This window comes from Camelus bactrianus, chromosome 25 (genome assembly GCF_048773025.1).
Source record: "Camelus bactrianus isolate YW-2024 breed Bactrian camel chromosome 25, ASM4877302v1, whole genome shotgun sequence".
Taxonomy (NCBI): domain Eukaryota; kingdom Metazoa; phylum Chordata; class Mammalia; order Artiodactyla; family Camelidae; genus Camelus; species Camelus bactrianus.
The window spans coordinates 10,797,803-10,811,511 of record NC_133563.1 but is presented as its reverse complement, the minus strand read 5'-3'; the positions used below and the strand labels follow the sequence as shown (position 1 = coordinate 10,811,511).

The window sequence follows — 13,709 nt, the reverse complement described above, 5'->3', positions numbered from 1 at the left end:
AGAAAATGCAGTAAGATTTTCTGATCTGAATGAAGATGATACAAAGAGCCAGATGTTGAAACAAATATTTAGTCAGCCAGTCTTATCAGAGTCTAAGTCATGAGGGCAAGTGCTATGATCAGATTTGCAGTGTTGAAAGATAATTTTGTCACCAGGGTGGACAAGGATTAGTGGAAAAGTGGGAGGCTGAGAGGTAAGGAGATTTGTGCAGAAATCCAGATTTGGTGGCCTGGGGCTAAGGAGGTGGCTCTGAGGCTTGAATAGAAAAGACAGAGGTGAGAGAGCTGGGAAGAATATGAAGCTGAATTCGATAACAGAGGGAGAGGAAATTGTCAACAGTGACTCCAGAGTTTGTTTCCAGCAGTTTGGTGAAGGGTCAGCACACTGACGAGGACAAATTTATGGAAGTAGGAAGTGGTATGAGGAAGGGAAAGAGAAAGACAAAAGGATGGGAGAGAGAATGTGTGACAGCAGTTTCAGCAGAAGAGTCGAAAGCAGTAGCCGGTCAGGAGGAGCAACAGAGTTGGGGAGAGGCTGAGCTCTGTGTGGGGATGTTTACTCTTTGTTCCTCTCTCACCAGCTTAGATTTCAGCCTTGTCTTGAGGCACCACGTGGTACCATCAGAAAGATTCAGGAGGAGCAGGAAAGCATGGTAATTACGTCTCTCTAACTTCCTCTCAGGAGAAGCTAAATCTTCAAAATAGACAGAATATTTCACTGACATTAAAAAAAAAATGAACAGAATGAAAACAATCTTCCTTTGAAGTTAAGAATAAACAAAGTTGCCGACTGCCATCACTTCTGTCTCACCTGCCATCACCAAGGGAGAAATTCTCCAGAAGATCCATGGTCTAGGAATATGCGGACCACCTTGTCCCGGGCTGCCTGCGACCTTGTGGTTTTAGCCTTGAAAATCCTGCATCCTGGAATCCTTCAGTGTCAACCAATCTGGGAATTCGACTTAGATTCTAATCCTGATTCTATTGCTGATTGGCTGTCAAAATATGGGACACAGCTTTTCCCAGCGTAGGTTTCTCATACCTGAAATGAAGGGAAGGGCTTGTCTTTGTACATTGTCTTCCCTACGTGAGCTCATCCAGCCCCATGAATTTAAATGTCAGGTATTGACAAGTGATATTGTGACTCATAACAACATATATTTGGTCTTTCATCCCTGTTCCTGGCACAGAGCTCCTAAAACCCAGCTCAACAATAAACATCTTTGTGTTTATCCTCATGTGCTAGGCACTATGCTAAGGGCTTCATAGACATCCTGACTAAGTCCTCCCTCTTCCGTGAGATACTCTGCTCTGAGCCCTATTTTATAATCAGGCAAACAGGAACATGAAGAGGGTAAATGACTTACCCAAGGTCACAGACCTAGGAAGTGGTAAACCTGGGATCCAAACCCAGGGAGTCTGATTGAAGACCCTCTCAGAGTTTGGGAGACAATAATTCTGTCTGTGATCCTTTAAGGCAGTGGTTCTCAACCCTAGCTGCACATCAGAGCCCTCCTGGGAGTTTTGAACTGTCTTGATAACCAGTTTGCGCCCTAGACCAATTAAACCAGAACCTCTGGGGTCGGGACCCAGCATGAATAATTCTCAAACCTCCGCCAGTGATGCCAATGTGCACCCATATTCAAATCATTGTGCTAGGCAATCATAATTCTTTCTACCTCCTAAATATTTGTTTTAAATAGAAAATAATTCTATTTCATTCCTTTCTACAAGGCACAGTGCTGCCCTCTTCAGTGGCATGTCCTTTCTTCTTGGGGACTCAGCTAGCCCAGGCCCTCATTTTCCTATTCTGGAACAAAGAAGAAGGAGTGATTACCATGATAGAGCTACTTAGGTTTGCAATGCTTTAGAAAGACCCCCAAATGTATTTGGATTACCTTCAGAGGAATTTTAATATCGTGGCACAACTCAAAAGACGGCTACTGCTAAGAAAAAAGGTTAAAAGAAACAAGCAGGAAATTTTGCAGATTTGTATCTAGGGTGCTGTCATTGATCCTGGCGCAAGTGCAGACAACTTGGAGGTGCTGAGACACCTTTGCTATAAAAAGGTGAAGTGTGAAGTCACTTACCATCTGTCATTACAGGAAGGAAATTAACATGTCCTGAGTACTTACTCGTGGTGCAGCGGACAGAGCACAAGTTCTCATAGACAGGCTGGCACAGTTTCAAATTGCAGCTCTGCTGTTAGGAGCCATGTGGCCTTTGGCCGTCTCGTCTCCCTTTTTATCTGTGAAGGGGGCTGACAAGGCTCACCTGGCAGGACTGCTTTATTGATTACAAATTGTGTGCATGAAATGCCGAGCACTATTATTACGTGGCACACAGCATGTTACCTACATTTGTTATCTCACTTAATCCTCACAACACACCCTCAAAAAGGTGAGGCTCCCCCATTTGTCCCGGGGCACAAAGCTGTTGGATGCCAGGCTAGGAACTGTCCCTTGCACCTGAAGCCTATGTTTGTTACCGAACCAAACTTGGGTCCCCTTGCCTGAGCGCAGTAAACGAAAGCCAATCTACTGTTACTGGGTTGTGGTGAAGGAAAGTGCAGGGTTTATCGCAGGAGCTCAGGACAGCCAGCACTTAAAACACCCGAACTCCCAGATGAGTTTTGGCAAAGCATTTCTAAATACCAAGTGAGGAAGGGGTGTCCTGGAGTGTGTGATCTTCCGCTCATGCTCAATTCTCTGATTGGTTGATGGTGAGGTAGCAGGACGGTGTCACAAGGGTTAACATTATCAATCCTTAGGCACCAGTGGAGGGGGTGGGTGCCACATGCTCATGATCATCAAGTACTTAATTTCTTCCATTTGCTGGGGGTCTTAGCATTTGTAAAACAACTCAGGCAACGTGCATCAGATCCTTCTATCTGGGTACTTCAGAGAGGAGCTACCGCAGAGGAAACGGGGACAGGTCTGTCCCAGGCAAGCCCCATAGGGTCCTGCTCAGTTGCACATTCTCTGCTTTTCCTGGCTGTCTGGCTGCAACTCCTTGTTCCCTAGGCAGCCCTGTGGCTGCTTTATTTGTTAGAACAGAAGGAGATATTCTCTGAATAATGAAATAAAATAAAAAAGGCGAACACATTTTCTTTTCTTTTCTTTTTTTGTATTTAAGGAGTTTTTAATATTACCCCACGTTTACCACCTCCTATGCTCTTTATTTCTTCCCATGGACTTTGGTTACCATCTGAAAAGGCGAATACATTTTTAGCCATCTCTCCGGCACATGGCAATGTTTTGGAAAAGGCTTTTTGGATCAGAAAGGGCAATATTATTTACCCCTTTTCCTTTTAACATGGATGTTCTACCTGAAGAAGGCCTAGCTAAGAAATTAAAACTGCAAAGCTCAAGTTGGCAGTAAGTGCCCAGACTTAGCTCTCTGATAGGTTAAAGTCTGGGTGACCTACTGTCTGATTGTGTCACAATCTTCTTATTGTTCCATCTTCCCAAGACGATGGAGGACCCATCCTTCTGAGGCTGGTTTTCCTGGTCTTCCATGGGTGGTGGCTTTAGGGAACAACTGAAGTCACTGAAGAATTAAATATTGCTGAAGTAGTTTAGGAACTCACAGTGAGGGAGACTGGGAAATACAGCCCAGCTGAGCAAACCACCCAGCTCGTCCCCGACCCCGGCCTCCGCCCCGCTAAAAACCCAAACAGCTTTTCTCACCTGGTCTTATATGTCTTACTAAGAGCTCCGGTGATCAAACCCAAAACTTAGGAGTCACACTGATTTCTCTCTTCCCTTCATTTCCTACAACCAATCCATGAGCAAATCTTAATGTTTCTATTTCCAAAATGTACTCGGCATCCACCCACTTACGTCCATCTTCACAACCATTTCTCTCTTCGCTCCCACTAACATCTCTCCCCGGGGCAACTGCAGTGGCCTCCTAAATGCTCTCCTGCTTCCATTCCTGCCTCTCTCCAACCTGTTCTCCTGCTGACACTCTTTTCAGCATTCATTACCAACTTAAACTCTCGTGGTAGTTTATTTCTTCATGTTGTGATTGTCTGTTTCCTCCACTAAAATGCCAGTTCCACGGGGGCAGGAGCCAAGTCTATTTTATTCCTCATTCTATCCCACCTTCTGACACATTGAAGCCTCTTGAGAAATCCATATAGAGTAAATGAAAGAAGTGAATACAGAATTTTGAACATTAAATCATGTCTGTAATTTGCCTACTCAAAACGTTCTCCTGAGATTGACTTCCCAGAAGGGTGGGATGGACTAAAAGGACCTTCTATATTTTGATAACTCCTGAAAAGAACATGAAAACAATATATTGGGAACACAATTTAGAGCAGGGGTTGCAAACAAATGTCTCAGGGCTTCTCAGGTAACACAAACTGTGAGGCTGCCATGTGTTAGCCACAATGAGTAGTGGGGGCCCTCACAGCCTAGAGACTCCCCTGCTTCAGCTAACACAGCCTTATCAGCTCCAGCTGACTGTATGTGACAACAAGGGCCCAGGGGTGAAAGATCTTCCAAGTTTTCGAAAGAAGTTAGAAAGTTTGTGTATCAATTAGAATTAAGTTTGGCTGTGAGTAATGACCTGAAAAAGGTACAAGTATATTTCTCTCTCTCACAAAGTTGTCTGGACTGTACAGTCCTGGGCTCATGGAGGCTCAATGGAATCAGGGACCCAGGCTTCTTCTAACTTGCTGTCAGTATAGCATGTCTTCCATTCCCAAGTTCGCCTCATGACCCTGGGGACTGCTGTGACTCTAGCCATTACCTCCTCATTCCAGGAAGCAGGAGGAGAAAATGGGGGAAAGGGCCTGATCTTTTGTAAAGAGATTTCCTGGAAGCTTCTATGCCTCACTCATTCATTTTATTGGCCGGAACTTAATCATGTAGCTACTCCTAACTTTGAAGGAAGCTAGAAATTATAATCTTTATTCTGAGTTGGGGTGCACCCAATTAAGGAAGAAGAGAATGGATACTGGAGTTTGAACCTAGAAGTCTCTGCCGGAGCTGACTTTTTCTGTGGAATTCTCAAGTTTTAACACCATAACAACCAAACAAAGCACACCTGCCATCTGGTTCAGCAGAGCTGCCAGTTTTGCAAACCCTGCTTAGGGGAGCAAATGTGGATGGGATACATTTCTGTGGCATGTGGGGCAACCAGTGAGTAGGGTAAGTGGGGGTCATACACAGTTAGCAGGGCTTAGACAAGGAGTGTGAGGAGTGTGTTCGGGTGGCCTGGGCGGGTAGGGGTGAGGGGGCAGTGGGAGCACAGGGGAGGTGGCAGCTGGGAATGGATGAGAAGGTACAGTCCTTTGCCTGTGCTCCCAGAGAGGGCTCAGGCATTGGCTGCCATGGCTTCTGTCACCTTTAGGTGCTCTTCTGAGGGGGTGCAATTTCAATTTTCTCTGAATCATGAAGTCTCTCCTCTTTCCTTCTCCCAAGATGCCCTCTCACACTAGGTCAGTCACCATCTCTGGAGGGATAAGGGATCTTGGCCAGACCCAAACTCCCCGGGACCCCACCAGCCCTCTCCTGTTTGGGGAGCTCTTATCACTGCTGTCACCCTCTTAGACTTGGGATCAGCTTAATCTCAGCTCTGTGACAATTCCCCTTCAAATGAGTCACCCAGCCATGCTAGACATTCCTGCTGGGAAAGGCCTCATGATACGATCAACAAGCACTGGATTTGCAGGTAAACTTCCCTCGCTTGAGTCCCTGCTCTGCCATTTACTGGTTGAATGGACCATAACTACTTTTTAATCTGTAAATGGGGGCTAATAGTGTTCTTGCCTATTTCACAAGGCTTTTGGAGGATTATGTAAAAGCCCTTTGTTTAAAAAGAAAAAAAAATCTAAGCAGCTCTACGTACAAATTTAAGGGTCCAGTAAAGATTCTCTGTAACTGTCCATATGTTTGAAATTCATGACTTTATTGACACAAACTTTGCAATAGGAAGCATTCCGCTAGGAGGACAGTAAGAATCAGTTTCTGTATCATACACACATGAAAAAGTTGCCAGGTGAATTTCTAGTAACACGGTTTGACTTCCGGTCTTGGTGAAATCCAGATTGTTCTGGAGAGGGGAAGATCATACATGCCCTGCATTCCCTTCTCCTCCAGAAGTGAGAAACTGTTTCTATATAAAGCAGAGACACACTCTCAAGTTGATAAATTCCAAACAACGTGCAGCGGTTAAGTGACGCAAACACAAGGTTGTAAAGAGAAATGAGGCTTAGCCCGTGGCTGGCAGCACAGTGACTGGTGAAGGAGCACTAGCACAAAAGCACAGTGCACGTGCCCTGGGACAGCGAGCCCTTGAACCTGCAGGATCAATGCCAGCCTTTGGCAGTTGGTGGCTCCTGCTGAGTAATGCCAGAGGGGACATGGGAGCCACAGGCTTTGCTTTATTTTATTTTATTTAAGTTTTGGAACATGAAATTCCCGAAAAGCCCTTTCTCAGAGAATCACAAAATGATAAAGGTTTGAGAAAACTGTAGTTTTGTGGTTGGTAAAGGCTTGTACAGTGATTAGGAGAATGCCCAGATCTGGAGTTTGGGGAAGAAATCTATCCTGAATATAAAAGTGAGATTACATTGCAGACCGATTCTCACTGCATCTAAGCCACTCTCCTGGTTATGAAGTTCACTGTCAGAGTCAGGATATACAGTCATGACTGGCCAGACTCCAAACCTCTCAGCATCCGCATGGTACCTGACACAGGGTTGGCATTTAATGTTTAATGAATAAATATACAATCAACGGAAGGAAGGAAGGAAGGAAGGAAGGAAGGAAGGAAGGAAGGAAGGACATTGCCCACTTGTGTCTGAGAAATAACAGAGTTGGCAGGTAAGGAGGCTGAGTATCTGAATCTTTAACCCGCTGGTGTCAATTCTCTGGACCATGTTAGATAAACACACACCATCAGGCTGCCTATTTCTGTTAAACATGAAGTTTATTGGTGTCATTTGGTACAACTTTAGTCCTACCTTTCCCAGTCCCAGGCATATTAACAGTCCTTTAAAAATCATGCTACATTACTTTGGAGGAAAATACTTCCAACTTAACATGTTTAAAGAAATGCTAGAAAATTTTATTTCTATCAAAAAAATTTTTTTTCTGCCTCAGCTACCTGATTTCTTTTTTTAAAAAAACATTTTTTATTGATTTATAATCATTTTACAGTGTTGTATCAGCTACCTGATTTCTAACACAGAGCATGTCGATCTAAAGTCAGTGTGACCACACACCGACCAGGTACTGACTTTCTAAAATGATTCCTTTTAGATACCAAAATGACACAGTCCTGGGGCCGTGTGCTGAGAGGCCAAGGGAAGCTGACGTGTTCGGATTTCCTCCCTCTTGTGAGCAGTGTCTGGCTTCTGACTAACAATTGCAAATGACCTGATTGGAGAGAAAAACCGCTCATGAACACAAGCAGAGGGAAGTGGAAAGCTGGAAAAATGCAATGTCTGCTGAGCCTGGAGATGGGACGCACTGAGCATGACTGTGATATTACGGTTCAGAGGCTGACGAGGGTGCCTGCATGGGGGACACTGAAGGGAGATGAGAAATGGTGTGACTGCATCACAGAGGCCTCCCTGGGACATGCCCTGGGTGTTGGTGGGGTTAGTCTGTGTAAAATTGGATCTGAATCTGTCTCAGACTGAGCTAAGGAAACAAGAATAACAGAGTTTTCCTGTTTCTTGACTTCTCACACAGGAAACATTTGTATGGGCTTAGAGTTGGGTGAGAGCCAGCTTTTAAGTGAACATGGTAAGCTTTGATGGCGGTATTTGAAAGGAAGAATGAAAGGATAAGCTTCCTGACAGGGCACACCACTGCAGCCGGGAGAGCTCAGAACCGACTCTCCTTCAGCCAGGAACCACCGCTTCTGCCTCCCTGTTTCCTAAACTGGCCTGTGGCTTTAGCTCACCACCTTTCCATCAGACCACACTGCAGGAGTTGCAAGAGGCAAACCTAACGAACGCACATCTGCAGTTTACTACCCTATACATTTACATGATAGGAGGCTGAGAACATCCCAACAGCTCTGGCAGCGGGTGGCTGCCGGGTGAGAGTCTCCCAAGGCACTCAGCAGTGGCCAGTGCGACCACGGTCACCCACTTCTTCAAGGTTCCTCGATGGATCCAGGATGTGAAGGGCACCAGCGAAGCCCATCTGCCTTTCAATTGCACTCTGCTAGTTGACACAGTTCTTTGTGATTCTTCGACTTCGGTCCACCTGTCGGATGCTGTCTGGGACATTAATGGTGACTTCCTTTGCAGACGTTCGCTTAGTATCTCTTTTAGCCTGTTAAAAAGTTTAACACGGTGAATCAAGTTACTAGGAAATAACCCAAAGGCTCTCATATTTGCAGTAATCTCTTGAGATTGTTACATGCACATGCACACACACCCAGAAGCAAGAAGAATGACCCACAAAGACCCAAGCCCATATACTCCTCATAGGCTGCTCTGCTGAGTCTCTAACGTCAACCTAGTGCATAGAAAGCCTTGGTAAAGCGCTGCCAAATGACGCTTCAGAGCTCCCCCTGGGGTGGGTGCAGCGCAGGCTGAGGTCAGGCCTGCACTGTTGCTCCACTTCTCCCTCTGCCCACTCCTGCTTCCAGCCCCTCTCCCACGAGTGTGGACAGAGCACTTCTCAATGAACATCCCGTATAATGACATCCCATATAATGACAACTGCTTCCTGGAAAATAGTCACTCAAGTTGTGGGAGCATCTCCCCATGCTGGGTGAGAGTCTAGGGTTGATAGATACATATTTTTCATACAACATGGTCCCTGAACACAAGCCATCTACTTCGTCAGTAGTGCATCCCAGGAAATGCTGGACTGTTGCACCACTGGAGAAAGATTAATTGCTCTGGTGTATTTACTGACAAATGATATGCATTTTCTAACATGTCACCTACACCCTGTGTAGTAGCTGCTGGTGATGCCCCTCTCCGATTCTCTTTACTTGGCTGGTGCATCCATCCATTAGCTGCTTTGGGTTTTGGCTGCTAACCACTCACAGCTGCACCCTTCTTTTGAGAACTGCCCTCATCTGACTGAAGCCATCTCACCCAGAAATACAAAAGCGGGCACACCCTACTTCCTAGAGACAGCCCAAAGCCAATGCCGATGGTTGGGAATATAAAAGGCTGGCCCTTCTGCCTTCAGGGGTGTAAATCTATGATGCCCTGCACATCCCAGAGCTCCCTGTGGGGTCAGGCTGAGGCTGCACTACAGTGTTCAGCTGAGCTCACGTATTTGCTGAACTCAGTCCTCTGGCCCAATCCTGCATCCCCTACTACTGTACAGGTTCCTCCCAAGACTACTCTTTCAGTCACTTACTTGCACAAGAATCCTCATCTCAGTCTCTGCTTCCAGGGAACCTGACCTCAGATAATACTCAATGGGTAATTTGATGCTTAAGGATCATTTTGATTGTATGCAACTTTAGTCTTATCTATTGATTTCATGAGACAGGAGTTCATTGTTTTCCTCTTCAAGTTCCCAGTGCCTAGCACAGTCTGAGACATAGCGGGCCCTCAATTTAACTTCCGTTGAATAAATGGATGAATGAACGAATAAGCACACCACATGTGTGAGCGCATCCTTGCTTTAACAATCAGTAGTCGGTGCTGCCTGAGGACTCAGTCGTACACTCAGCTCCTCCAAGCCGGAACTGGCACTGGGCTAGCAGTGACTTTTATGGGTTTGCTTTCCCCTCAAAGCAGAGAATTCATAAAGTCCCACAACCAATTCTGTTTCCTAAAGAAAAGTGTGGCAATTTTGAGGCTAAATCCATTTGATTGCCATTTCAGGTGTTATTGCAGAAAAGCTTAGAGGACTGAGACATGGAATGGTAACACAGAGGCTGTATTTAAAATGAGCCAAGGTGAGGGCAGCATTCCTCTCAAACTGGTGGGCAGTAAGAGAGCTTTCCAGAATGGAAACGTAAACGTTCCCAATGGCGTAACTGCTTTTCTTTAGAGTCACTGGCAGGATTTCACAAAAAGTTATTAAAGATTCTACACAGAAAGTGCTCTGCTCAATGTTTCAGCCTGCCTTCCCAAGCTGAAAGATCTAAGCAAACCTTCAATAGTCGGATGATTCTTAATTTTCCAGCCTGTTTAAGAATCAAAGGCCACAAAATAGTCATTCCCAGAATAGCCACAGAATATGTATGGTTTGCATCTCAAGTACAGAGGGGCAATTTCTTAAACCTGTGTATCAAAAGCCTGACAGTGGAGATGTTCAGAGGACAAGCTTTGGGAACAGACAGACCTAGACCCACCACAGTGCTTTACGGGACATTGCTTCAGCCTCTGAATCTCGGTTCCCTTACCTGAAATGGGGAAAATAACGCCTAATTCTTAGTGGGTTTTTTTGGAGAGAATCAAGCACATCACTGAGCATTAATAGGGTGATCAGCTTCTCCTGGTTGGCCCACGACCTTTCCATTTTCAAACTGAAAGTCCCACATTCTGGGAACCACCTCAGGCCTCTGCAAACCAGGACAGCTACTCACCCCAATTATATAGATTTTGACATTAATTCTATTTGCAGAATGATGTCAGTCAAACAGATCAAATTTCAAATGAAAACTCTCTTATTCTAATGAAACTATAATGATTGCTATGATTATTTCTAAATACCAACAATAACCATAACTCTAAGTTCCACATTTGGACAGAGAACAAACTGGAGCTCTGTATCCTAATGATGGGCACAGAAGGGTCCTAGCCATAAACAAATTCACTTTCAAATAATCACACCATATTTAATTTGGCAACTTAAACAACTAGAACAACCATGCAGTGACTCGGAAGCGTTTTATAGAAGAGAAGCTTGCGACATCAGAGAGGTCCCCACCCCTTTTACAGTGGCGCGGTTAGTCGTCGCTGAAATCTAGGTACAACTTGGAAACCTCAGATTTGAAGTTCAACCGAGAGGGAGAAAGAAAATGAGAAAGAGAACCACAGTGCCAGATATTTTTTCTAGAAGTTTCAAGAAATAAGTAGCTTTGGGATTTCTTCTAAGCCCTATTCTGAGAAGTTGCTTGAACTTGCCCCTGCTCAGCGTCAGGCAGGAGGGGTTCAGGACATGGAGATCAAGTCATGGTGGGTCTTTCCTGAAAACTTTAACTTTCCTTTAGAATTTTACACAGAAGAGGAGCAGGAGCAGTTCATCTTTGGCCACCTAGACACCGACCTCCACTGCATCGAGACGCACAGCCAGACCTTCACTGAGCTGAAGACGGGGTTCACGGCCACCAGCCTGACGCGTGTCCTTGTCATCAGACCTTTGGAGGGGAGGCAGTGGCTGTTCCTCATGATTCAGAGCATGGGGAGCTGGGGCTCCCACAGCCAGGCCCGAGGCTGAGAGATGCTGCAGCCGGTCCGGAGCCAGCCCCTGACCACGCACGACCTGGCATCCCCCACTTCCTGCAGCTTGACCCACTGGCCCTGTCTCTGCCCCTCAGGAGAGTGAGGGCTGCCTCTCTTAGAACTTCTTTGACTTGCCCTTACCAATCCATTGGTTACTGTAGACGCCACTAGATTTCAATCTCAGTAACAAAGGATTGCTCTCCCCTCGGCAAAAAAAAAAAAAAAAAAGAAAGAAAGACAGTAGCTTTGCCTGCCTATGAGAAAAGAGCTATACAGATACACGGAACAATTATACCACTGTACCTCTGGGATTGTGACACTTTGTACAACATAGATAGCTATTTTCCCTCTGACATGGTTTCCAGCCAGCTAAAGCTTTTTTTTTTTTTTTAACATTGGATTATAGTTGATTTACAACGTTGTGTCAGTTTCTAGTGTACAGCATAGTGGTTCAGTTATACATAGATATATACAGCCAAACCTTTCGATTTGACATCCAACCCTCTTTGTTTAAAGACAGGAAAAGAAAACACGTCCCTATTGCAATTACTGGCTTCAAAAAAAAAAAATCTTACGGTTCCCGACTCAATGATGAGAGAAACCTATTGGCACCTTTTCTTTTCACAGATGCCTGCTGATTCCATCCTTCCTCCGCTTCCAAGATTCTTGTTTTGTGAATTTTATCACCACTGACTCTTGTTCATGAGCCACATGCTTGTTTCTCACCCAGTTTTACAGCTTTTCTATTCTTCTCTTGCCTTGTGTTAATTTCTGCAGGTTTAGAATCATAGATTTTAGTCTTCTTGATACTTGCCTCTTTAATTAAAAGTAATGTACCGTCTGCCATTTCTCCAGGGAAACCAGGCTGACTGTGGTAACTTCCCGGCAGATGGATGCATTTCTCTCGAGGTCTAGAAGTCAACGACCCAGCTCATTCCTGCGGAAGGAGGGCTGCTAAGGTTACTTGGCCTTTTCTCACTTCCCCCTAGATGGAAACAGCGATGTTCTCTGCTTGACTTTGACTCCACAAATACACCTTTCATGGGGCTGTATGAGCCTTTTCATGGTTCCTTGCAGACAACGAAGGAAAACAAGGCTTACTAAGTTCATGATTTATCAGACACCGATTTGCTGTATAACTAGTATTTTTTAACGATAAAAAAGGATCCATAATTATGGGAAAAGAAATTCAAAGAGGAGAGAGAGGAACGGTGAAAAGTGGACACTTGCTCCCATGCTCTGGCCACGCTGTGCTCTCTCCAGAGGTAACCATGGCTAATCACTTCTTAGGAGCATTGTAGGGACTTTCTAAGCAGACCCAGCATGGGGCCATCTTATTCCCTCCCCCACGCTCTGCACTTCCTAGCCTTTAACTGGGGTTTAGATGATATGTTTATTTGCTTGTTAACTAGCTTTTTTTTTTTTTTTGCATTCTTATCAGATTATAAGATTCAAGAAGGTAGAGACCCAGTGGGTGGATTCACTACAGTATCCCCAGAGTCTAGCCAAGTGCCTATCACATAATAGACATCCGACAAATAATTTGATGAGGAACACATGTGTGAAGACACATCTTCAGAAAGAAAGAGAAAAACAAAAACGCTGGGAAGAGAACCTGCTTGCATTGCCCTGCCTAAACGTTCTAGAACTTTCCTACAGAATTTCAGTTATGTTCAGTATTGATTGCTCTTGCACCACCCCCGAGGGACGGCCTGGAACGTAGCTGTGTTCATTTTTCCCAATGAGGCAGCTGAAGTTGCTTGGGCTAAAGCAATATGCCCAAGGTCAAAGTCAATATAGGCGGTGAATTGAACTAAAGACGGTGGGAGGCTGGATGTAGGCTTTAATCTCACACCCAGCCTCCCGCAATTGCCAGCATTCACTCTAAATTCTCCACCATTTCGTTTCAGGTAATGGGGAGAAAGATCATGGGGTTCAGAGGCCGACAGACCTGGCTTCAGACTCCAGCACGGCCAAATCACTACTCCCAGTGCCACCCTGGCCAAATACCTAACCTTCCCAGGCCTGTCTTCCCAGGTGGGGAATGATGCTACTAAGCGCTTAGAGTTGTGAGGGTTAAAGACGATGCCATATATACAGTGTGTCTGGCTCACAACAGATGCTTTGAAAATGTTAGTTCCTTCCTCTCCTCCTTCCCAAAAGATGAAAGCCTGAGCCTTGTCAGCTGCAACTCAAGACACTTTTCCTCTATTCAGTTAAGTTCCATTAAAGGGAGGCAGACAATACCAACCCTCTAGCTGTTCCCAAATTCCATGAATTTATTTGCGGCTGCTTCACTGGCATTAAAGAGAGGTCACCCAGGA

At 45.1% G+C, this 13,709-nt stretch overlaps 1 protein-coding gene across 2 annotated transcripts in view; it reads right to left on the bottom strand.

Annotated features, from left to right (window-relative positions):
- Positions 1 to 5,925: 5,925 nt before the first annotated feature.
- BAALC (BAALC binder of MAP3K1 and KLF4) overlaps positions 5,926 to 13,709 on the bottom strand; it is a 57,876-nt gene continuing 50,092 nt past the window's right edge. The window contains exon 3 of one of the 2 annotated variants that reach the window (XM_074352626.1): positions 5,926 to 8,299. In XM_074352626.1, the coding sequence (XP_074208727.1) occupies positions 8,189 to 8,299 (111 nt within the window). In that variant the 3' untranslated portion in view covers positions 5,926 to 8,188. The other variant, XM_074352627.1, reaches the window with a different exon arrangement.